We start from the raw sequence: 24924 nt of genomic DNA, 5'->3' as shown, positions 1-24924 counted from the left end.
AGCCAGTCCCGGGAGTCTTCTGCTGAAGGAAGGCGTTTGTCCTGGTTTCTCCCGCCAGGCCAGGACTTCCCGTGGACACTCTCGCTGCTACCCCTAGCTTGGCGCGGGTTTGGCCTAGGCGGCCAGAATGAGAGAGGCTCTGACTTACGACTCAACTAAGTTTTTCCTCGGGGCCTGCAGATCCCGCCCCACCCAGGCCAGAGGCCGCCTCGCTCACTAGGCCTCTCAGCTGCCCCGGCGCTCCCTGCGCGCGTAACCCCTTCCCCAGCCCTTCTTCCCCTCCCCCCGGCAGTGGCGGTTGGTCGCGCGCCGTCGTCCCTCTCCCACCCCCTCCGCTAACGAGCGGGCTCCAGACCCTCTGGGATTGGCTGCGTCTGAGTGCATTTTCTTTCAGCCTCTCTGATTGGCTGCATGACGCGCGGGATCCGGGCTCCGATTGGCTAGGTCAGGGCGCCTGCGCGGCGGGGTTCTCAGTCGCCAGCCATTCCTAGGGAGGACTGCCGGCGGTTCGGACGTCTCGCCTGTCGCTGGAGGAGAGGTCCCGGCTCTCCGGGAAGGCGGCTGCGGCGGCAAAATGAAGATATTTGTGGGAAACGTCGATGGGGCCGATACGACGCCGGAGGAGCTGGCAGCTCTCTTCGCGCCCTACGGCACGGTCATGAGCTGCGCCGTCATGAAACAGTTCGCCTTCGTGCACATGCGCGAGAACGCGGGCGCGGTGCGCGCCATCGAGGCCCTGCATGGCCACGAGCTGCGGCCGGGGCGCGCGCTCGTGGTGGAGATGTCGCGCCCACGGCCTCTTAACACTTGGAAGATATTCGTGGGCAATGTATCGGCAGCGTGCACGAGCCAGGAATTGCGCAGCCTCTTCGAGCGCCGCGGACGCGTCATCGAGTGTGACGTGGTGAAAGGTAACGTGCAGGCGGGGGCGCGCTCGGGGCACTCTGCTTGTTAGCCACGCCCCTTTCCCGGGGGCCGGTCACAGCGCGGTTGGTGGGGCGGGGGTGGGGCGAAGTCCGCGGGAGTGAGGCTGGAGGTGTTGGGGGCGCGTTGGGTAGAGCCACATTCCTCCCTTGCGGTCCAGGCACCATTAACCCAATGGGAGGAACCGGCTCAGGGTGGGTGCGGCGGCCACTGTGAGCCGAGCTACGGGGCCGGGGACGCGCCTGAGAGATTTGGGAGTATACTGGGGGCGCGCCTTCTACTGGTCTCCTGGGCCTGGCACCGAGCGGAAATTGGGAAGTGACGGGCACAAGCCGGAACATGGAGCGGGGAAGATTTTGCCACTTCCCCACTTCCTCTCCAGACGTCTGTCAGAGCAAGGGAAAAGGTGGGGGCTGATCCCCCCTCCCCTCACCAAAAGCCACCCTCGTGTTCCCTCCGGGTGAATGCTCCCGAGCGGAAGGTAACGGGGCCCTTGGAAGTTTCGCGGGCTGGGATCTTTTAGTACTGTGTGGCGTGGGTCTACTCATGGGCATAGGTAACTCCTGGGAACGGGGTGGGAGGCGGGGGCTTCCGAACTACTTTGGCCTTTCAGTATTGTTAGGTGGGTTAGGCCTGGCAACTCTGCGCTTTCCAACTCCATCAAACTTTTTTTTTCCCCCTACTTTGAGATCGATTTTATATCTGTAAACTGGAAGCCCCGACCTTTCACCTGTGGAAGAAGGCTTGTTTTATGAAAAGGCCTCTTCTGAGCCGCTAACTTTCAAGCCGGTGCCCCAGAGCAATGTCCTTGTTTTCTAAACATGGTGATTTTGCAAAGGGGCACACACTGTGGCTGAGGGGGACATGGGGACTTAGTAGTCGTCTTTGCTTCAGTAGTCTTCATGATCAGGGTAGATCCTGAGAAGAATGTATCATCATGGTGTAGGCCTGACTTCCTTTTTTGGACCGCGGTGACTTCTTTTCATAGTCTGGGTTCTTACCCCTTAGGCTCTTTTTGTGTTTTGTTGACAAGATCTGGAATACAGTCCTTGTGTGTGTCCGGTCTGTGTTCCCCTTGGAAACAGATCAGAGTTAACTTTGCCTTACTGTATTTTCAAGGATGCAACCTGGAAGTAAGTATCTGGTTCCTCCTGGCTGCTGGTTTTGGATTCATACCTGCTTATAACCTGTGTGAGAGTTGTGAGGATAGTAAATAAATTTGGGGGCAGGTGCTTTATTCATTTCCTCCAAGATACATCATTTGCTGTCCTTGAAAGGCACATCTTTGGGGTCATTCCTTATCCTTTCTGTAACTGGGGGAAGTGTAAAGGCTGGTAGTCACCATTAGGAGTAATTAGTTCTTCTGCATTAATACTGCGTTCTATTTTCCTCAACTCAGGTTGTACAAGTTCATGACTGTCCAAAATCAAGCTTTCCTACTGGGTGCTCTGATGAGGCAGGCTGTATGGTGCATGGATTTTTGCTTTTATTTAGAGTGAAAGAATGGAAGAGGCCTCAGGTTGGGCTCCTGGCCAGGAAATGGATAGGGGTATATGAGTTCTGTGTTTGACTTACTACATTTTTGTGTGTAGTTCTTTAAGCAGGCTGTCTACTAGATTGAGAGTTTTGAAACTTGCATCTGAGGGGACTGTCTATGGAACTCATTGGTCAAGGAGCCTCCTTTGGGGTGGTAGGGAAAACTGAAAATTTGTTTGAATTGCTTGGGACTGACACAGAGTGACAGAGGATGTGGGGATGGAGTAGGGTGAACTGTGCAATTGGATCTGGTTTTTAGAAATTATGTTTCCTTGTGAAAGTTTGGTGCATTTTGTCCCTTTGTGAACATTTGATTTGCCAAGTGCTTTGACTTCTTCTGGGAGTGGTGGTTAGCTATTATTTTTAGTTATGCTGATATGTAAGCTCATGATAATACTTTGGTACAAAGGGCTCTGAGAGAGGTTTGAGGATCATATCCCCTCTGTGATGCCTTTCTATTTGGAGTGAAGGAAAATGAGGTTTTTAAGTTAGGAATGTAGTAGAGGAGACTGGCTTTGGCTCTATAAATAGCATACTTATTTCTTGGTCTGGGAAAGGACATTTGAGGTGTCTTAGGTTGATTGTCAGGTCTTTGAAAAGCACAAAAGCTTGGTATTGCACAGGACAGCCAGTTGTGTTTTATTTCACAGGGGGAAAACTTAGTTGCTTGGTTCCAGGAGCTTAGATATGATTTGATGTGGAGAGAGTAAAAATCTCCATAGCAACAGCAGATTGTAACCACTCTCCACAGTTAAATTCTATTGGGTGTTAAAGGATGAAGTCTCAAGAGTTGCTGACAGCTTTAGGAACCAGTCAGATTTCAGAAGTCTGAAAGGCGGAAGAGGAAACTGTTTCCTATGTTGTGGGTGGCCATTCTTTCCTTTTATGTTTAACTCTGTAGTTTCACTTTAGAAGTTTTTACTCTTCTAAGAATAGGAAAACTCCTGTTTCCACATTCTCTTAAGTTGGGTATTGGAGGAATTGTGATGCCACATCATTAGGAGATCTCTGTAAATCATTGCCTGGTACTTCTTTTAAATGAGATGAATTACCTCAGAGGTCAGTTTCCTTGAACTGATTCAATTCAGGCCAGTGAGTACCTGGAGTTTGCTAGTTCTTTGTTCGTTAGTTTTTTAAAATCATCCTAAGAATAGTTGGGTTCCTGGGTGTCTTTGACATGGCTAGGCCTGGTTTAGCTGCTTAGGGTTGGCTAGCCCTCATGTGTTTGAGTCAGCCTGACAACCTGTTCACACTTCCCTCCAGTATCAGGCTTAGAAACTTTCTGATATAAATTGGTTATGATTGTATCTCATGGCTTTCTTTTTGTCAGTTATATAGTTCATCTGTGTGGTCAGTTGAATTGTACCTATGAAATTTCGGTTTTCCAGTTTTACAAGTTGGTCTCTAAATAAAACCTAGCTAAGTAGGGAATAGACATTGTCTATTGCTCTTGTAAACCCATTGAAACATTTTTGTTGGGTGTTTTTTCCCCTAGCTTAATAAAGTCCTAGGAATTTGTGGATAGGTTAACGAGGAATATAGTATGATTCTCTTGTAGTGCCTGGAGGCTTTTTTTTTTTCTTTTTTTTTTTGGTAGTTCCCTTTAATCTGCCTACAAACTTGCTTTCCCCTTACCATTGCATTCCCCTTGTGGTAGGCTCAGCTCAGTCTTTTCTTTTGAAGAGATCTAGGACCACCAGCATTGATTTTTAGCTCGCTCTACCCAGAGTGGAGGTGAGGGATCAGAGGACAGTTTTAGTGCCCTGTGGCTGGGTCTGAAAGAACACTTGCTTTTCACAATTGGTAGATGAATCAGGTTTGGGCCGTAAGAGAGTGAAGACAGTTGTGATAGTTCATTTTGTTTCTTTATCATATCTGGCAAGTTCCAAATTTGTGTTTACAGATGGCATTGTGTCTCTTGTGTTTTATTAGAAATGAAGGATCATATCCTGTAAGGAAATAACCCTATGGTTATTCCTAGGCTTGAATAATTATTATGATTTTTATCATAGAGCTATTTATACTTTTAGCTGTTGTTGGTCAATCACTAAGTTGTGTCTGACTCTTTGCGACTCCTGTGGGTTGTGCCCCCAGGCTCTTCTGTCCGTGGGATTTCCCAGGAGAATACTGGAGTGGGTTGCCATTTCCTTCTCCATATTTATACTTTATAAGACATTTTTATCATCTCATTTGAATAATTTGGGCTTGCCTGGTGGTTCAGATGGTAAAGAATCCACTTGTAATGCAAGAGACCTGGCTTCAATCCCTGGGTCAGGAAGATCCCCTGGAGAAGGAAATGGCAACCCACTCCAGTATTCTTGCCTGGAGAATTCCATGAACAGCGAGGATCCTGGCAGGCTACAGTCCATGGGGTTGCAGAGAGTTGGACATGAGTGAGTGCCTAAGCACATTTGTTGAATCTTGTAACTCTGAGGTGGGCAGGACAGATTGTCAGGGGGAGAAGTAAATTTTAAGTTCTGTAAGAACTTAATAAAGCAAGTCAGTGATCGGAATCTTCAACTGAGGCTAAATTTTAGCATCTAGTTCCAAAATTCTTTTGCCATACTACACTTCTGACTTCTGCCTGTTGATTATATCTTTATTCTCATTTGTGTAAGACTCACTTCGGTTGCACTGCTTTACATCCAGGAAAATGACTCGCTTTATAGAAGTAGCTAGAGAGCCAGTACCAGTGTGAAAGTTTCTGAAAATTAGGACCCTTGTTTAGAGGACACTTAAAAGGATTTTTTAAAATCAAGAATGGAACCTTAGTAATTTCATGTAGGTAATTTTTCATTTCCTAAAGTGATATGAGAAAGATGGGGTTCTGATACTTTAAAAGTAGCCTCAGGTTCAAGTGGTGGTAAGTACATGACCGGTGTTACCACGGGCATGATCTCATTGTTCTTCAGATTCTGCTTGCACTGTTGTGATGTGTGAGATTGGATTTGGACAAGAATTTCTTCCTGTTCCTTTCTTGAAGGTTTCCTCTTCTGTGTAGTAGATGAGTAGGACTTTGAGATCAACATCCTGACTTAGAGCCTGTCTTCCCACAGCTCATTCAGATCCTGATTGAGGGCCTGTGGGATAACCTCTTAGCAGAGCCTGGTAGTTGCAGGAATTGCAGCTTCTTGCCATGAAGCTGAGAAACTAAATCTTTTCTCTGAACAGAAGCCCAAGGGGTAAGGGATGTCTCTTGATACGAGTATCAGTGGAGAAGGTAATGTGGCCTAGGAGTTGGGGGTGGCTTGTGCCTGAATTGAGTAAGGCCTGGCTTAGACTGGGCGGCTCAGTTCCATTCCCACATTTCATTGGCTTACATGGGGTCCAGCGTCTCCCCTTCTCAGCTTAAGTGTCTAGTCTAAATACAATCCTGCCTTATACATTGACTTCTTAGGGATAGACTGGTGTCGTGAGGAGGCATGGAGAGCTGGGATTCTGTTTCTGGATCTCACAAGTGGATTTGGGGCAAGCCATATAAATTCTCTTGAGTGTGTTTGCCCACCTGTAAAATGGGGATAGCGATCCTTTGCTCTGCCTGCCTCCAGGGATTGTTGTGAGGCCCAGATGGGGTCTTGTGCCTGGGAATGCTTTGAGAATTGGGAAGTACTGAGGGAAAGGGGGAGATCATATTGGAGGACTGTCGCAGATTGTGTATTGCTGTGTAGCTCTTCTGCTTTAATTGGACCCTGGCCTGAGACATGGGTCATGTCCAGACATAAATGATCATTTCCAGTGTTTGAGAGTTAAGCCTCAAAGGCGAACAGAAGTGTTTGGTGGTCTTGGGTTAGAGAGTATTGAATAATTGAGTGATCCAAGAATGCTTTCTGCATTTTTGTCTGTGGATTTGTACTTAATAGGAGATGAAGATTAGTGAAGATTTTTATCCTCTGTTGCAGTTCATCTTTGCTCTTTCTTTCCTGAGCAGGCAGTTGGGTGAGGTAGCAGGGGAAATGGGGAGAACAGGAAGAAAGCCATAGGCAAAGCTGACTATTTGGGACAGTCAGAAGCTTTGTTATATGGGAATCACGTTTTATGACCTACTCCTGGAGAGGAGGGTTTGGAGGCCTGGAGGTACTGGCAACAGCTGGGTGCTGTTGGTGTGTCCAGTTTGGGACCCATCAGGTAGCATGCCCTGCCCCCCTAATTGCTAACCCTCTGTCTGCTGCTTTATCAGACTACGCGTTTGTTCACATGGAGAAGGAAGCAGATGCCAAAGCCGCCATCGCGCAGCTCAACGGCAAAGAAGTGAAGGGCAAGCGCATCAACGTGGAACTCTCAACCAAGGGTCAGAAGAAGGGGCCTGGCCTGGCTATCCAGTCTGGGGACAAGACCAAGAAACCAGGGGCTGGGGATACAGCATTCCCTGGAACTGGTGGCTTCTCTGCCACCTTCGACTACCAGCAGGCTTTTGGCAACAGCACTGGTGGCTTTGATGGGCAAGCCCGTCAGCCCACACCACCCTTCTTTGGTCGCGACCGCAGCCCCCTGCGCCGTTCACCTCCCCGAGCCTCGTATGTGGCTCCTCTGACGGCCCAGCCAGCCACCTACCGGGCCCAGCCCTCAGTGTCACTGGGCGCTGCCTACAGGGCCCAGCCTTCTGCCTCTTTGGGTGTCGGCTATCGGACTCAGCCCATGACAGCCCAGGCAGCTTCTTACCGCGCTCAGCCCTCTGTTTCCCTTGGGGCCCCATACAGGGGCCAGCTGGCTAGCCCTAGCTCCCAATCGGCTGCAGCTTCCTCGCTTGGCCCGTACGGTGGAGCCCAGCCCTCGGCCTCGGCCCTCTCCTCTTATGGGGGTCAGCCAGCTGCGGCTTCTTCGCTCAACTCCTATGGGGCTCAGGGCTCCTCCCTTGCCTCCTATGGTAACCAACCATCCTCTTATGGGGCACAGGCTGCTTCTTCCTATGGGGTTCGTGCAGCTGCCTCCTCCTACAATACCCAGGGAGCAGCTAACTCCCTAGGCTCCTACGGGGCCCAGGCAGCCTCCTATGGGGCCCAGTCTGCAGCCTCATCACTAGCTTATGGGGCCCAGGCAGCTTCTTACAATGCCCAGCCTTCAGCCTCTTATAATGCCCAGTCTGCCCCATATGCTGCACAGCAGGCTGCTTCCTATTCTTCCCAACCTGCTGCCTATGTGGCACAACCAGCTACAGCTGCTGCTTACGCGAGCCAGCCAGCTGCCTATGCCGCACAAGCCACCACCCCGATGGCTGGCTCCTATGGGGCCCAGCCAGTTGTTCAGACCCAGCTGAATAGTTATGGAGCCCAAGCATCGATGGGCCTGTCAGGCTCCTATGGGGCTCAGTCAGCTGCTGCAGCCACCGGCTCCTATGGCGCTGCAGCTGCCTATGGGGCCCAACCTTCTGCCACCCTGGCAGCTCCTTACCGCACTCAGTCGTCAGCCTCATTGGCTGCTTCGTATGCTGCACAGCAGCATCCTCAGGCTGCTGCCTCCTACCGTGGCCAGCCGGGCAATGCCTACGACGGGACAGGTCAGCCGTCTGCAGCCTACCTGTCCATGTCCCAGGGGGCCGTTGCCAACGCCAACAGCACCCCGCCGCCCTATGAGCGTACCCGCCTCTCCCCACCCCGGGCCAGCTACGACGATCCGTACAAAAAGGCTGTCGCCATGTCGAAAAGGTACTGTATGCCCCCCCGCCTCTGCCCCCAGCTGGGGCTCAGGGCAAGGGGCTGAGGTTGGCATGGGAGGGAAACTGAAGCCATCGGCCCCTCCCTTGGCCTTCTCCTGTGGGATGTCCAGAGGCCGAAGTGGGTGATGTCTGTGAACTTCTGGTCACCAGGGTTCAGGTGGAGCTTTGTGCTCAGCCTGGGGTGGTACCAGCTAGTCAGGCTGGGAGGTGTCACCTGTCTAGGCTAGCCCAAGTGCTATTGGAGCTATTGCCTGCAAGATCGTGGCCCATAGCCTCTCCCACTGTCTCAAGAATCCTTAAGCTTGTTACGTGGTTGTCCTGGCCTTTGGTGGGGGTGGGTTTGAAAGAGTAGTCCCTTTGGCACTCACTGGCTGAAGGCAGGGTGTATGTGGTGCGTCCACTCTTTGGGAAATTGGGGACCTTGCTTTCGTCCGCCGTTCTGTTGGTAAACAACCAAGGTCTTTTCTCTGCAGGGCCCAGGGGTGGGGATAATTTGTCTCTGGTTTGGGAATGTAGGCCAGCGTCCACCTTGGCCAGTTCAGAAGGGAGGGCTTCAGTGGTGGGCTTGGTTTCCCACAGTTGGACCAGGCTTGATTTCTTGCCCTGGATAAGGTGATGAGCCTTCTGAAAAATCTTGTTTGTTGGAGACCAGTCTGATTACGCCCTCCCTGCCCCCATTGGCATTTCCCCAGTGCCCACCTGGAGCCCTCCCCTCGATTGTCTCATTCACCAACTGTCTTCTTCTCTCGACTAGGTATGGTTCCGACCGGCGTTTAGCCGAGCTCTCTGATTACCGCCGTTTATCAGAGTCGCAGCTTTCGTTCCGCCGCTCGCCGACAAAGTCCTCGCTGGATTACCGTCGCCTGCCCGATGCCCATTCCGATTACGCACGCTATTCGGGCTCCTATAATGATTACCTGCGGGCAGCTCAGATGCACTCTGGCTACCAGCGCCGCATGTAGGGCCGTCCTGGGATGGGGCACCACAGAGAGGGAAGGAGAGGAGAGATGGGGTGGTATGGCGCAGACCCAGGTTATAACTGCTGGCCCATACCTCTCCTGTTGGTGGTTTTTCATCCCCTCTACCATGTGGGCCTTCCCCAGGAGACGATCCTTTGAGTGTTCGGCAGTAACCTACTTTGTTCCTTCGCCTCAGCAGCAAATCTTGCCACTGGCTCTAGATCTGCGGTTCCCCTCTCCCCTGCCCCATCTCCCTAGGATGGGAATCTCTTTTATGTTTTGATTTTTTTCCTGGCTCCCTTTTATTTTTGTGCGCGATATTTAAGGTCGTCTGGATGGGGAAGCAACCTGCAGCTGAGGTCGGCGGCGCCTTTTTCTTTTTAGATGTGAGGGAGGCCAGGAAAGGGTTAGCTTAACCATTTCCTGTGCGCCAAGCTGTGCCAGGTGTCCAGGGGGCCCTGACTCTGTCCCTCTGTAGACTGTGTTGAGACTGAGCTCCTGCTGGGACAGTCGGTTGGAACATGTCCAGTCCCTACTGACTCCTGATGTTCTAGCTGATGCTGTGCGGCACAGTGCACTTCCCCATCTCCCCAAGTAGGTGGTGTTAGAAAACCTTAATTTTTTTTCCCTTTTGTATGGACTACAAATAAAACTTGGGGCGATTTGCAGTTTGGAAACCTGGTTGTCATTGTCTTGATTGCACTGTTTCAGAGAAGCCAGTTTGACATCCAGGAATACATGACAGCTAAAGGGAAGGTGGCCAGAGGACCCAAGGCAGATGAGGAAAGGGGTCTGAACCTGGGAATTAGAAGGATTTCTCTGCTGCTGGAGGGATTTAACTCCTCCTTTCTCTGCTAGTCTGCCATCTTAAGGACTGGAGAATCTGGACAAAGTTGCTTCGACTTGGGTTAATCACACCAAAATGCAGTAAATTTATTGCCCATTTTCCTCGCTCATGCTTGGCTGTTTTCCTTGACTTGTCTCCAGCTCAGAAACAACCTGGACTCCAGCAGGGTGGTTCTGAGGTTTGACTTCTCAAGTGAGAAGTGGGGAATGGGCTGCTTTGGTGCTTAGAAGACTAGCAGGGCCTTCAGGCAGTGGGCTCCACTGAGTACTGGGGCTGGGACCTGGAAAGGGGTCAGTTGGGTTTGGGGGGTCATGTTAACTGTGTGGCAGTGTCTTTGTGGTTGGGACCTTTGGAAGCCAGTATGGGGGGATTCTGGCCATAGACCTGGTATTTTGCCTGTTGAACATCATCCTGGAGCGTCCTGCCTGCGTCCTGCCAACCCCTGCCATCGTAGTCACCGGTGACTGCAAATTCCTTCTCTACATCTGTTGGGTTTCCAGATGTTTTCTGGCTGGGTTTATATTTGAAGGTGTTATGGTAGACCATGGGAAGGGGGCAAGGTGCAAGCATAACTAAGAAGGGTGCTGGGATAATAAGGAATTGATTCTTTCCATACTTTTACTATGGGACTAGGGGTTCAGAGGACCTGGGCACAAAATAAGATGATTCTAGCCAGGACAAGATGGAAGCTTGGGCTTCCTGATGGGTGAATGGGAGACTGGTTGGGTAGGATGGTAACAGGAACCCTAACATTCCTTTGGGAAGAGGGCTTTAGAGATTTGATTTGGGAGTCTTTTTGGGCAGGGTGATTTGGGGGAGGTGTATTGTCAAGTGGAGTTCAGGTTGGTTCTCTTCTGCCTCCACTGGCTTCTTGTGAACTTGCTTGTGACCCAACAGTTTGCCCCAGGTGCTCTCTTCCCTCTGCCCAGTGGGCCAAAAGCACATGCTCTGTATTAGGTATGAACTACTTGTGGATGCACACTGGAGTAATCTCAGGGGTGTGAGGCCATGGCGCTCTTTTCTTTCTGCTCACTGCTTTGCTGCTGCTTTCCATTTCTTTTAAGGACTGGGAGGAGGGGGAATCTAATAGGTTTCTTGTCACTTCTCTGCAGTGAGAGTGGGGTTATGACAGGGCAACCTAACAGACTTAGCTCTGGTTATTTCCATGGAAAATCAAGGGTTGTTTAATTGTAGTGCTGTGATTGTGGCCTGTGTATTTGTAATTACTTCTTTGTCAGCGTGACTTTCTGTCATCTTTCTCTCCAATGAGCGTTCAGCCACTGTCCCAGTCCCACAGTTCCTGTGAAAATAGCCTATTGTGCTCTCAGGGCCAGTGCTGATATTTCTTTATTACAGCTTAAATTCTTCAGAGCAACCTGGCCGAGATGATCACTCAGCTTGTCATCTCTAGGTACTGATGCTCTTACTGCCTCTGCTGCCAGGCTTCTGGTTTGGCTCTAAAGTCAAATCACTTGTCATTTTCCTCTTCCTTGCAGATTGTTTTAAAATTCTCTTCCCCCTTTTTTATTTAAATTATGCTACCTGTGTTAATCCTATAGCCCGCTTCTCCTACTTTGCTTTTTGTGGATTTCTGATTTCCAGGGTCCTGTAACTTGAAGACGGTTGTGTTGAGTGAATGGGAGGATAGACATTTAATGTGTGTTTTGGGAAAAGGAGGTGGGAATATGGGCTCACAATATCCTTCAGGTCCTTGCACTTCTGATCTATCAGCTCTAACTTGACCTTCATTGGAGAAGTTTTAAATGATTTATTCCTGGAACAAGACTAAAGTCTTCTCACCTCATCAGTCTGTTCTCTGAGGTTTGGACCTTGTTTCAGATTGTCTGGGTGGGCTTGGGGCTGCTACCCTTACACTGGCGGTAATGGGACTCACTGAGTGGTCAGCCTCTATAGTAGGGTGCCTTTCTAGTCACTGTCCATTAGTTAAGCTCTGCCAAAGTCTGTGCCCAGACAGTTGGTTCCAGTCATTTTGTCTTATTAAGCCAAGTAAGTTGACTATAATGTCATACTGAAAATAAATTTCCTAGATTTATGGACCAGTATGTAGTGTGTTTAATAGGAGGTTTGGGTAATAAAGATAAGATGGATAGGACAGGTGGAAGATACTTACCTTTCTTTCTTTAGGTGCCTTTAAAAGATCATTAAGGGTAGAATCTAGTTTTCTAGGAAAAAAAGTTCTTAAAATGATTTCAAGTCTGTAAATCATTAGAAATACAGTATGTCTGTAGTGCTGGAAATAGTGTTGAGGCAGCTGAGGTGAAATACAGTGATCACCCTTGGGCTGATCTTGGGGAATGGGTAGCCCAGGGAAGGCAGGACCTACCTTGATGAATTAGTTACATACAGTTAATAAGCAGTGCCCGGGCCTTCCCTGGCAGTCCAGTGGTTTTCACTGTGCTTCTGCTGCAGAGCGGTGTGGGTTTGATCCCTAGTTGGGGAGCTAAGATACCTGTATGTCCTGGGAGGCAAAAAAAAAAAAAACTAATGCTAGGGAGGTTGTAGGTAAAGGAGGAGCGAAGATGGTGCAGTCCCGCTAGAGAAAACTGGAGCTAGAATTTGTTTGCTTTGAAACTGACTTGGCAGAGAGAATTACTGAGGGTGCTGGCTCTCAAATCAGACTTCCTGGGACTTCACTGGTGGTCCAGTAGTTAAGAGTCTGCCTTGAAATGCAGGGGACCTGGGTTTGAATGATAGTTGGGAAAGTAAAATCCCACATGCTGTGGGACAACTCAGCCTGCGTGCCCCAACTAGAGAGCCCATGCAACTTGACACAGCCAAATAAATAAATATTAAGAAAAAAACAACAGACTTTCTGAGTTTGGATCTTGGTTCTGCCACGTATCCATGTGGTCTTGGACATGTCGGGAATTCTACCTCAGTATTTTCATCTATAAAATGGGAATAGCTTACATCTACTGAACATAACTATTGCAACTCAAATAAATGTATTAGGTACTTATAAACCTTTGATTAATTGGGGAATTGAGGGTGTAGGTTAAGTAACTTCACAAGGCTGAAAAGCGGATCAAGGAATTGAATCAGCCATTTTGAGCCATCCGGGATTTTGCTTGTAATACTACTGTTGGAAGGAGCAAACAGCATGTATCAGGTATAGGGCCTCATATATAGTCACTGTTAGCCATCTCAGAAATAAGGAGTTAAAACATTCTGGGGAGGTTGGGATGGCCTACTGGAAGCACACAGCTGAGAAAAGAACTTTGGATATGGGTGAGTGCAGTGTGTGAGTAACAGTGAAGGAAGGAAACTTCTGTAGTAAGTGGTACCTAAGTGTGATGTAGGCCACTGAACTGTACCAGTTTCGGTCACCTCTAGTTTCAGACAACACTGTTGTATCCTGGGGATCAGGTATGGAGAAGAAAGGTATGGGTTAGGGCAGAGGCTGCCAACCTCCAGGATCTAATGTCTGATGATCTGAAGTGGAGCTGATGTAATAATGATAGAAAAAAAAGGTGCACAATGAGTGCACTTGAATCATCCTGAATCCAAATCCACCCTCAAGCCGTGGTCTGGAAAAACTGTCTTCCATGAAACTGGTCCCTGGTGCCAAAAAGGTTGGGAACCATGAAGATAGAGGACCTCCCCAGACATTAATGGGAGGCTAAGAGGGCATCACCGACTGAATGGACATGAGTTTGAGTGAACTCCAGGAGTTGGTGATGAACTGGGAGGCCTGGCGTGCTGCAGTTCATGGGGTCGCAAAGAGTCGGACGCGACTGAACTGAAACTAGAGGGTGTAGCTGGCAGTGGTGTGGCTCCCTCTGAACACCCCCAGAGAATAAGTTTCGCTTGTTTTTAGTACTAAGTGTCCATGTTTTCAAGCTGGTGTTGACTAAAAATCCAGTTATTTCTTTCCTCTTGGTTATCAAGAATTTAACTCATGCGTTCATTTATCCATTTGTTAACAAACACTTGAGTGCTTGCCATGTACCAGGTACAGTTTTAACACAGGATAAATATATTAGGAAGGAGAAATAACCTGCATACCCATTCTCTTAAAATGCCTAGTGCAGAAGGGCACACATTGTTTATAAAATGCACTTTCCTTTGATGAGATTTAGGCTCAGATGGTAAAGAATCTGCCTGCAAAGCAGGAGACCTGGGTTCAATCCCTGGATCAGGAAGATCCCCTGGAGAAGGGAATGACAGCCTTCTTAAGTAATCTTGCCTGGAAAATCCTATGGATAGAGGAGCCTGGCGGGCTACCACGGGGTTGCGAGAGTCGGACATGGCTTAGCAACTAAAGAATAGTAGGCAATAAGAAAATGTCCTTGCCCTTGTAGAACAAGTATTTGCTGGGGGGAGGGGGTAGGAGGAAGTGAGAAAATGAATGAACAAATAGGATTTCAAGTGGTGGTAAGTATTTGGAAAAGTACCGTGGAGTTCATGGGGTAGAATTCCAAGGTGTATGTAGGGTTGGAGTGGGGAGATGTCTAGATGGGGTGACCAGCTTAGGACCTGGAGAGAGAGAACATTTCATTCAGCCTGAATGAGCCTGGGACACAGGCTACTGTACAGGAATCTAGTTGGGGTGGGGGGTGGGGTATGTGTGGGGGTGGTAGGAGCACTGTTAAAAGATTGGAGATTTTGGCAACAACCAAGACTGGGTACTGTGAATTGAAGCTTTTCCAATCGCCATGGGTTTAAAACCCATGATATAATGGATTTGATTAAATGATTTAATGTGGTTTGCTCAGTTGGAGCAAAATCAAATACAACTCAATCTAGAGGGCTTTCAAAAGGTAAATCAGATTAGGGAGTGGGTGTGGTTGGTGGTCTGCAAACTGGCCTGCACTGTGATCCTGAGATTTATATTCCCAGTTTTTCACCTTTGGACTTGGGAGATTGCTGGTAGAGTAAGCTGATCTCATACGCTTTGGTATTTTGAAAGGTTTATCTCCAAGGCCACTCGGCAAAAATTTTGGAAGATCGAACAAAGGAGCTTAAAGGATTTCTAGCCCGGGTGTGTTTCCCTGCCCAAATGGAGTTGTGACTGCCTCCAACGTGCACCAGACTAACATGCAGTTGGTTTTTTTCCATCATTGATCCTTTACCCTTTACTCACAGCTGGAGTGTCAGCATCAGGATGCACAATGAAAATGGACCAAGATTAGTGATCACATTTGTAAATACAACATTTCCCCATTTTTCAGATTATCTTTTACCATCCTAGAGTAAACCTGGTGTGCTGCAGTCCATATGGGGTCGCAAAGAGTAGGACATGACCGAACTGAACCCTAGCATAAATTCTTAACCACTATTTATTTCTGAGTCGTCAGGTTTTAAAAACGTTTCTACTTTGACTTCACTTTTCCCGCTATGATCCCCACCCCTTTTGGCCGGGGGTGGGGGTGGTGAGCTCCTTTGAACCGGTGCTGTGTTCTATTTGTATTATCATCTCTTTCCTCAAACCACTGCTCTTATCATGTTTTTAAGTTCTTCCATTCTCCCCTTTAAACTTCCTCTTCAAGAACTGCCTTGCAAAAGGGTCATATTCATAATATGGGACTAATATGAAGAAACCAAAGGATGATTTTTTAAAAAGCCGAATGGACGCCCTGGAGGACGCTGTTGTGGATTGTATTTTTGCTTATTTAGCTGGTTGTGATTTATTAGCTTCTTTATTCCCTCTAAGGTCGGTTCTAGTTTAAACCTAACATCTCTGACTGATGGCGCCCAATAAAATAAAACAAAAAACTTCGCTGCTCTAGTTTTTTTCTCAGGGCAGGGTGGGGGTGTTTTCTCAACCTCCACAGAGAAACCTTTTCCTCATCTTGAATCCCAGGAGGCTGGTTTCTTGAGAGAACCCTCAACCGAGTCGACTTCGGGGACCTTTATAGCCTAATTGAAGCTGAGCCCATTAACCGTTTTGAGAGTCCTTTCACCACCTATGAAAGCAGTTTCAATTGGAGGGTAGCTCTGGGACTCCCAAGGCGCCACTGTGGACTCCGCCGAAGGAGGAGGTTGGTTTCTTCAGATGGGACGCTTCGCTGTTTTTCTTACCTGGCTTCTGGGTCTGCGTAAGCGTCCGTCCGCAGCATCCGAGCTGCGAAGGGGTGGCGTTTGGGAATTTAGAGGGAGAAATTCGGAGTAGAAGGCAAAATGGAACGCACGTGGATTGGCGAGAAGTGGAAACTTAACGAAAGTTGGCGCCATGACGCTAAACACCGACCGCCACACCGGAGTCCTAACTCGCTCCGCCTAATGGCGGGCGGAACCCCGCCTGCGAAGCTTACGTTGGTAGGTCCGCCCTCATGCCGACCTCCTACCCAATCAATGACCTCGGTTTCTTGAGGGTGGTGGTCATTGGCTTTCGCATAAGCGCTCCGGGGTTACTGACGTTTCCACCTCTTCCCGGCCTCAGGTAATTGGCGTTCGTGGTAACCAATCAGGAAGAGCATCTACAGGAACGCCTGCCTTTTATTTTGTTGAACGGCCAATCCAGTGGTAGGTTCACCTCCCCCTCTCTACCCAGAGTCACTACTGCGGCCGTCGCCATTTTAGCGTTTTGTCAGAAGCGTCCGCGCCGCGAGGAAGAGCATCTGCTGCTTTTCGTGCGGGTGAGAGACTCCGAGCCTTTTCACTGTTTCTTTTACCTTGTTAAATCTCGTTCCTTGGGCTTCAAGGGTATCCTTGTGGGGTAGTGGCTTCCACACCCGTCACTGAAAGCTGACCTCTGTGCTCGGCGTTGCGCGGTAAGCCTGAAGCAGCCCTTCCCCCACAACCTCCCCTGAGAATATCATACTTTCTCCCCACCCTGCCCTCTGCCCGACTAGGCTCGGCCTACAGCCTCGAGGTTTCCATCGAGTAACCGCGCTTCCGTTAAATTTAGGAATTAAGCACGTTTTAAGGCTCTCTCAGGTCCCGACACTTGGTTGTCAGGCCGATGAGGTTCAAGCCCCCTTTTCCAACCATGCATTTCTCCAATTCTCCAGGAATTCGTAGGACGGCACCCCAAAGAGGCGTTCCCAGCTCTAGCACTTACGTGCTCTTGAAACGCCTGGCTCTCCGGCCTAAGTCAGCGGTTCACTGCTTCTAAAGGAAACCCTAAAACCTAGTTTTAAGGTCCACCTTTCCGGAAATGGTGGCTGATTCTTCGGTTACTAGAGGAAGAGACAGTGCATAGTTGCAGTCCAGTTAGACCTTTGTTTTCTTTAAAAAAAAAAAAAAAAAATTTTTTTTGTCGGCTCTACCGCACGTCTTGCGAATCTTAGTTCCCCACCAGGGATTGAACCCGAGCTCTCTGCAGTTCAAGCGTGGAGTCCTAACCACTGGGCCGCCAAGGAAGTCTCCCTGACTGTCTTTATAGAAGTTAGAAAGTCTACTATCCTCTGGGCTACAATATATGCCCTCACTTTCATTTCCATTAGCGTTTAAAACTATTCAAGTCTTATCAAACCGTTTGTGTCTACCAAGGATTTTTATTACAGATGCTTTCTTGTATCTGTTGGTCCTGTAGCGGGCCTTCTGATTCCCGGTTCCCTTTGATTGTGTGGAAGTGTGCGTGTGGAACGTGAGAGAAAACTGGAAATATTTGCCAGACAGAAAGGAGATGGCGGTATTGGGTTTTTTTAAGCTGTTGTGGGCCTGAGATCCTTTGTTAGAAATTTTGTTTCTTTTCGCCCAGGCTGTGTCCGAGATGGTGAAGCTGTTCATCGGAAACCTGCCCCGGGAGGCCACAGAGCAGGAGATCCGCTCGCTCTTCGAGCAGTATGGGAAGGTGCTGGAATGTGACATCATTAAGAACTACGGCTTTGTGCACATAGAGGACAAGACGGCGGCCGAGGATGCCATCCGCAACCTGCACCACTACAAGCTGCACGGGGTGAACATCAACGTGGAAGCCAGCAAGAATAAGAGCAAAACCTCTACAAAGTTACATGTAGGCAATATCAGCCCTACTTGTACCAACAAAGAGCTCCGGGCCAAGTTTGAGGAGTACGGTCCAGTCATCGAATGTGACATCGTGAAAGATTATGCCTTTGTACACATGGAGCGGGCTGAGGATGCAGTGGAGGCCATCAGGGGCCTTGACAACACAGAGTTTCAAGGTGAACCATCCTCTTTGGGAAAGGGCTGAACACAAGGCTTTGTGTAGAGAATAGATTGGATAAGTAGAAGGGAGGGGTCATGGGTAGAGACAGCTGTTGGTTGGCTGATGGATGATGAGGATTAAGAGTGGATGATGAACTTAAATGGAGAATGCATGGGATTTAGAGGCTTTACCTCAGGCAAATCAAGTCTGGGAGAAAAATCACTTGGCTTTAGATTGGAACCCCTAGGCATTTTTGTCTATTAGTGCAGAAATCTTTCCACTGAAGATTTTTTTTTTCTTTTTTTTTTGGCAGTAGTAGCAGTAGTAATGGTAGTAGTAAAGCACAGAATGGTATTTCACTCTGAAATTTATTGCCTCAGCACACTATGTTGCATATGAAGGACCTGGCAAAAGCTGGCTTAAGCCACCCGTTCAGGAGCAAAATACCAGTTAAGCTTCCCAACTTCATCCCAACTCATAGCTTCTTAGTAAATATAATTCATTGTTAAGGTTTTAGAGAGCTAGTGTGTTTAAAGGGCTTTAGCTCTTACTGCTTTTTTATTATGCATGCACCAGAGGTTCTGTTTGGAGGATGAGGGCACTGTAGAATTAAAGGATAGGTTCAGGAGTGTCTGAGGAGAAGGTATGGGGATTTGCAGGGGAGGGGGAGTCATCAGGGAGGGGGCGATAAAGTTGATGCCTTTTGCTGGTTTGAGGAGTGGGCTCTCACATCTTTGGTGAAAAGACCACTTAGATAGGTGATATCTTGGATCCTTGACTAGAGTAATAGTGTGCCTGGAAGGCAGCATGTTATATGGATGACAGTTTATTTGGAATATATTTTGTTGGTTTATGATCTGAGCTTCTGTGGCAAAAGTGGCAGTCATGAAAGGGATGGTAACCATGGTGAGTTGCTAATCTTAGTCTTCTCCTATCTGCTTTGGGTTCCCAGTATGGAAGTCAGTAATGAGCCTTTCCCCTTTGGTGTAGCTACTTCTAAATTATAGGTTATTCCCATTACTCTTTGCTATATTTTTAACCTGCATTCCAACTTTTTCAGCCAAACAAGGTAGTGGCTGAGCACTCCTCTTAAGAATCATTTTGGCTATCTTTGAGGTTTACATAAATTGAACTTTCTTAGACCTAGAAGTCTGATCATCATTCCCCCTAAGTTAATGGGTGCCTTGTGTCATGGGTATTGCTGTGCATTATTAAAGACAAATGTCACAGGTCTCTCAGGTCTCATTTTCCTATTTTAATTGGTAAGTTGAGAATTACCTTGTGTCAACAGTGTAATTGGGCGCAAAGGCTGCTCTTGTGGAGGGTTTATGGTATCTAATTTTTTAATACTCTTCTACACTTTAACCAGGTTACAGAAGAGGTGGTGGTGTCTCCTTGCCACCACGTGTAAGGGAAGGACAGTGTGAGCTAATACAGGATAAATCCTTGGACCGTGACTCTTGGCTTCTGAACTGTAGGCCTTTTGATGCTTAGTTACTTTTGCGGAATTTTTTTTTTCCCCCTGGCACATCTTTAGATCAGGACATTTATTGGTGACATTCATGTCTTGAAGGTACATGATTGATTCCTTAATTGCCCTTGTTTTCTCTGGTTTTGTTAGGTGCCAAAGTGGCCACTTGGGCAAATGCAAGGAATGTGGGTTAGCACTTAAAAGTACTTAATTGCATATCCTATCTCTTAACTGGCAGCTTGTACCTACCAGAAAGTTTGTTTGAACTAGAACTTTTTTTTCATAGTTTGATCCTTCCATCCCCTATCCCTTTTCTAGTCTTTCAGAATTTACCTTGAATTTTATAGGTGAAATTGTACCCCCTTCTGTAATGTTAGGTGCATAGATGACCTGACCTCTCTGTTTATCCCCCTGATTAAGCATGGGGCCACTGTTCTTTGCCATCTGCATGTTTAGGGGCATGATAACCAATTGTATTGGAAAGGTTTTGCTGGAATTTTGCTTACTGTTAAAATGGTAGATCATGTTAGGTAGAAACTGCTTCTGTGAGAAGGTTTTAAAACTTAAACTTTCTAAGAAATGTTTCTTTTGTTAGGTTTTCAAAAGTAATATTTTCCCATTTCCAGAATACAAATTCTAATTTTCAGCAAAAAAATAGTGTTAAGTACATGTTGTTAGGATCTTGGGTTTCTTGAGAAAAAGTACTTTAATCTTGCTGAAATGAACAGTTTGATCCACTAACATGAGTAGTCATTCTCCACTCTTCTCACCCTCCCCCCCTTTCTCCCACATTTTTCGTGATGCCCTTTTTGAAAAGTCAGCCATCCTGTGAAGTGCCTGCCCTGTTTTCTTTGACCCCCTCCTCTAAGAGGTCACTGAAGATTTTAAAGAATTCTTGTTATAATGAATATCAGAACTAGCAATTTAAAAGACCCAGTTAAGGATATAGCAGCCCTTCAACTTGTATTTTGCCCCTCTTCACGCATTTGTGAGTTTCCCCCCCCCCCCCCCCCCCCAAAAATCTTGAAACTTCCCTACAGCACTCAGCCATGGATCAAGTCTGGATCACTATCAGTGGTAACTTCAGTGTCTTGCTCTATTCTCTTTGATTTTGGGGTGATGTGGAGGACTGACCTTTGCATTTTCCTGCTTAATGAATTCAGGAGTCTTAATAGTGAAGGTTGGAGGTGTCTGAATGTTGTAGAGCACTCTTAATTGTGTCTTCTGACATTGGGTCACTGTTCAGAGCAGTTTGTGTCCATAGTTACTTGGCAAAGAATGAAATGCCTGTTTTTGAATGAGAGTAGTTTTTCTTAAGCGTTAGACTGATGTTTGAGCGGAAACATTTCTTCATTTATCTTTGCCTGAAGTCAGGTCATCATACTGAATTTATATTGGACCTTTAAAAAAACATTTTAAAATGGCAGTGAGTCCTGCATTAGAGTTGTCTAGGTAAAGCCAGCTATGACCAGTGTCTGGGGTAGGGGCTGGGGCTATGACTAAGAGTGATAGCAACCCTTCTTGCGTCTGTTTCTTCAAGGCAAAAGAATGCACGTGCAGTTGTCCACCAGCCGGCTTAGGACTGCGCCCGGGATGGGAGACCAGAGCGGCTGCTATCGGTGCGGGAAAGAGGGGCACTGGTCCAAAGAGTGTCCAGTAGATCGTTCGGGCCGCGTGGCAGACTTTACCGAGCAATATAATGAGCAATACGGAGCAGTGCGTACACCTTACACCATGGGCTACGGGGATTCATTGTATTACAACAACGCGTACGGAGCGCTCGATGCCTACTACAAGCGCTGCCGTGCTGCCCGGTCCTATGAGGCGGTGGCTGCTGCAGCTGCCTCTGCGTATAATTACGCAGAGCAGACCTTGTCCCAGCTGCCACAAGTCCAGAACACAGCCATGGCCAGTCACCTCACCTCCACCTCTCTCGATCCCTACGATAGACACCTGTTGCCGACCTCGGGAGCTGCTGCTGCTGCTGCTGCAGCAGCTGCTGCTGCTGTTACTGCAGCTTCCTCTTCATATTACGGGCGGGATCGGAGCCCCCTGCGTCGCGCTACAGGCCCAGTCCCTACTGTTGGAGAGGGCTACGGTTACGGGCATGAGAGTGAGTTGTCCCAAGGTTCGTCGGCTGCGCGGAATTCCCTGTACGACATGGCCCGGTATGAGCGGGAGCAGTATGCGGATCGGGCGCGGTATTCAGCCTTTTAAAGCTTGAGGTGAGAGCGGTGGGTGTCCCTGGTTCTGGTTTTGCCGTCCCTCCTGCAGCCTAAAGGCTCCAATTAGGCTGCCCTGCTTGCTTGCTTTTGCAGGGTTAGGGTAAGGTTGCTAATGGTTCAGGGGATAGGGAGAAGTCCTAATTATTTAATTTTTCTGAAATAGACAAACATCTTTAGCCGCCATGGCTGTTTTTCCAGGACTCCTAGTCCCAGGAGTCAAGCTGATTCCATTTGTGTCTGGAAAAGCAAACAGTGTGACGTGATGAATCTCGGGTCACACCTGTGTGCTGTAATTGAACTGAACCTGGAACCCGGACATCAGACCCAGGTGTGTCGTTTCTCAGAGCCTTTGTTGGAATTCCTAGGTGTGTGACATTATTAATGTTTGCAGGGTTCCTCTTCTGCTTCATGCTATGAGAAAGGTCTGCTAGGACCCACACAGTTAAAATCTGTAATTGTAGTTAATTGGTCATCACTGCTCAAGTTCCAGTTACTATGGAGACTACCCCAATGGTATCATCTTAATCTTGAAGCAGTGTTTCTGACATTTCTGAAGTTACCCCTGTGAGCTTTAGAGAAAAAACTGACTTGATGGTAAGTCGGGGTAGAGAGGAGTAGAAAAAGATCTTTCAATTTATGAAGTTAATTTCAACACAGAGTCTGGGGCATAGACTCAAATTCAACTTCTCTGCTCAGTTCACATTCATTCTCTGAGCTGAATAGGATGCCCACTCCATTGCTTTATCTTTGAATCTGTTCTGTGAGAGCCTGTTTCCTTTGTCTAGTTTTTTTAAGTTTTTTTCTCCCCCCCACTGTCCCCACAGTGTTAGATTTGACATCCTCTCCACCTCTTTAAGGTGCATAATAATGTAAATAATGTATGCACCCCTGCCAGTTCTACTCTTCAGTGATGTTGAAATCCAAGGTTGGGAGCTTTGCCTTAAGCGGATCACTCCCTTCATCTTCCCACCAGGTTTAGGCAATTAACACTCTTGAACCACCGGCTGTACCTTGAGGCCTCTGGCTTTTTCCTATACAGTTTGAGCCTCATGATCCATTTGGCTCTACTTGACTGTATTCTCTTCTGGCGCTTGCCAGCTTTGGGCTCTAGGTGTATGAGATTGCTGTTGTATTTAGGGGTGTTTCACAACACCCTTTGTTTTGAGTAGCTCTCATTGTGGCCCAGACTTTACCATTGATCATGATCCTGAGGTAACAGGATGGCAGATACTGCCACCTTTTTCCATTCGGGCAGAAGATAATGTGACTCACCCAGGGTTGGGGGATAGGAAATAACTAGTGGAAAAGAAACTTGAGAGACTTGATGTTCAGCTTACACATGCTCTCCAGTACATTATTTTATTCCCTAGGCAGAGTCGGATGCCCTCAGGTTTTACAATTTACTCAGTTGATGTTACTTTTGCCTAGACTTTAAATGGTTTTTAACTTGTAGCCCAAGATTCAAACATTTTTTTTTTCCAGAGAGCTAATTGGAACCTTTTCCTTTTTCCTGCCCTCCAATGACAGTTTGTAAATGTGGAAATTACCATCTTTGAGGAATGCTGGTATACTAACATCAAGAGAAATGCAGTGTCTTATCTACTGTCATGAAAGAAAATTTGCCAATTAATTGAGAGAAAAGAGCCCAATCTGGGGTTACTTGACCTTCCCAGTTACTCTGGCCTTCAGGCTCTTTTTCACTTTGAGAGATGATTGTGATACTGTGGATGGATACAAGTAAATTTAAAAAGAGTGTCAAGTTACCATACTTTATAGATGTTTTTTGAAGGGTTAAGTGGAAACGCCCTTGTGAGCTTTGCTGTAAAGCCCCTGTATTTTGCTCTCTTTCAGGTGGGATGTGTGTGGGCTGAAATTCCAAGCTGCGGTTGTGCATGAGAATACACCCTTCGTGGTACCCCATCTCCGGGACGGCTCTGTGCGTTCAGTCCCTCAGGAAACGTGGACCTTAAAATTTATCTTGCAAAGTTCAGACCCCCTCTTCCTTCCTCTCTCCTGCCCGTCCCCATTTCTTTTCTGTCCTTCAGTACTCCTTAGCTCCCATGATGCTCTCTCCTCCCAGCAGCCTCATTGTGTGCAGAAGCGGGTGGGGGGTGCTGTCTCCCACCTCCTGCTTCCCGTGGGTGTTGTGAGAGTGTCACCGCTCCTGAGTCTGTTTGACCCAAAGGCTTGTAGCGGGTGGACACATATAGAGTTGAATCACTTTTTTCTTTCCGGTGAAATAAATGGTTTTTCAACTTAGGAAATGTGTGCTTTGAGAGAATTCTTACTTAGACTTGTGTCTGGGTTCTTTATTTGTCCCTAGAAGAGAAGGGGAGTGGGTAGAGTCTGACATTTCAGTTCTGGGTGAACATCACTGCCATTACTTTCTCTATTACAGAGAGAATTTATAGGTGCCAAAGGAGAAAGGGGTTATGCGGAAGAACCCAGGCAGGCAGCCTTACTCCATTAAAGACTTCGTTCACTTGATCACACCTTTGTTATAAAAACATGTACCAACTAGCAGTTTTGAAATGTGGGACTTTTCCATGCTTGGAAAACAATCCTCATCCACCCCTTAGTACTATCATTCAAACTGCCCAGTCACTTCATCTAGCTTGACTTATTTTCCAAGGGATAGGTCTAGGAAAAGGAAGGGTTTGAGGGACCAGGAGGTCAGCTTTCATTTCATGCCATGTGGAAAATTAAGTTGTGGCTCCAAAACCATTCTGCTTATTTTGTAGGTCAGCAAGTAAAGCTTTTTGATGCCTTTCACTATCTGTATGTGTGTGCTTAGTCACTCAGTCGTGTCTCTTTGTGACCCCGTGGGCTGCTGTCCACCAGGCTTCCCTGTCCATGAAATTCTCCAGGCAGGAATACCTAAGTGGGTAGCCATTCCCTTCTTCAGGGGATCTTCCCAATCCAGTAATTGAACCCAAATCCTCCTGCCTTGTGGATGGATTATTTATCATTTGAGTTTCCAGAGAAGCCCCAAAATGCATAGTTCTGCTGGAATCCAAAGAATACCTCCGTGGTCCCACTAGTACCTCATTGTCTTTAGGATGATAGGCACAGAAGGACCTGGAAGTGAGCTTTAGATCACTTAACAACAAGGATAGGTAGAGGGGGCAGGGTGCAAGGAAGAGCCACTGCCTCTCAGTTCTGTGCATCTATCAAAATAGACTGTCTTGAAGATGCTTTTTGTCTGTACCTTCTCGCTCCAGTTTCAGCATAAATA

General features: G+C 47.6%; 2 protein-coding genes across 10 annotated transcripts; both read left to right on the top strand.

The window, feature by feature from the left end:
* The first annotated feature begins 505 nt into the window (after nucleotides 1-505).
* RBM14 (RNA binding motif protein 14) lies at nucleotides 506-9831 on the top strand. Of its 3 annotated transcripts, none has more exons than XM_068979165.1 (3): nucleotides 506-911; nucleotides 6638-8102; nucleotides 8868-9831. In XM_068979165.1, exons 1-3 carry the CDS (start codon nucleotides 575-577, stop codon nucleotides 9073-9075), a joined length of 2010 nt encoding a protein of 669 aa, XP_068835266.1. In that variant the 5' UTR covers nucleotides 506-574; the 3' UTR covers nucleotides 9076-9831. The 3 variants fall into 3 exon arrangements, with proteins under 3 accessions (XP_068835266.1, XP_068835267.1, XP_068835269.1); XM_068979166.1 differs by having other exon boundaries at nucleotides 6638-6748; nucleotides 8868-9015; XM_068979168.1 differs by lacking the exon at nucleotides 6638-8102 and having other exon boundaries at nucleotides 8868-9015.
* Nucleotides 794-23910, top strand: RBM4 (RNA binding motif protein 4). 7 transcript variants are annotated; one of them, XM_068979170.1, is made up of 5 exons: nucleotides 794-911; nucleotides 16323-16518; nucleotides 17586-18009; nucleotides 21005-21689; nucleotides 23541-23910. In XM_068979170.1, the coding sequence occupies exons 3-4, from the start codon at nucleotides 17598-17600 to the stop codon at nucleotides 21679-21681; spliced, it is 1089 nt and encodes a 362-aa protein (XP_068835271.1). In that variant the 5' UTR covers nucleotides 794-911; nucleotides 16323-16518; nucleotides 17586-17597; the 3' UTR covers nucleotides 21682-21689; nucleotides 23541-23910. The 7 variants fall into 7 exon arrangements, 6 of the variants coding, with proteins under 6 accessions (XP_068835271.1, XP_068835272.1, XP_068835274.1 ...); XR_011145221.1 differs by lacking the exon at nucleotides 794-911 and adding an exon at nucleotides 21853-22017 and having other exon boundaries at nucleotides 14546-16518; nucleotides 21005-21083; XM_068979171.1 differs by lacking the exon at nucleotides 794-911 and adding an exon at nucleotides 14546-16198.
* Nucleotides 23911-24924: the final 1014 nt, after the last annotated feature.

This window comes from Capricornis sumatraensis, chromosome 8 (assembly GCF_032405125.1).
Source record: "Capricornis sumatraensis isolate serow.1 chromosome 8, serow.2, whole genome shotgun sequence".
Taxonomy (NCBI): domain Eukaryota; kingdom Metazoa; phylum Chordata; class Mammalia; order Artiodactyla; family Bovidae; genus Capricornis; species Capricornis sumatraensis.
The sequence above is the reverse complement of the archived record's forward strand: the minus strand, read 5'-3'. Positions and strand labels throughout refer to the sequence as shown.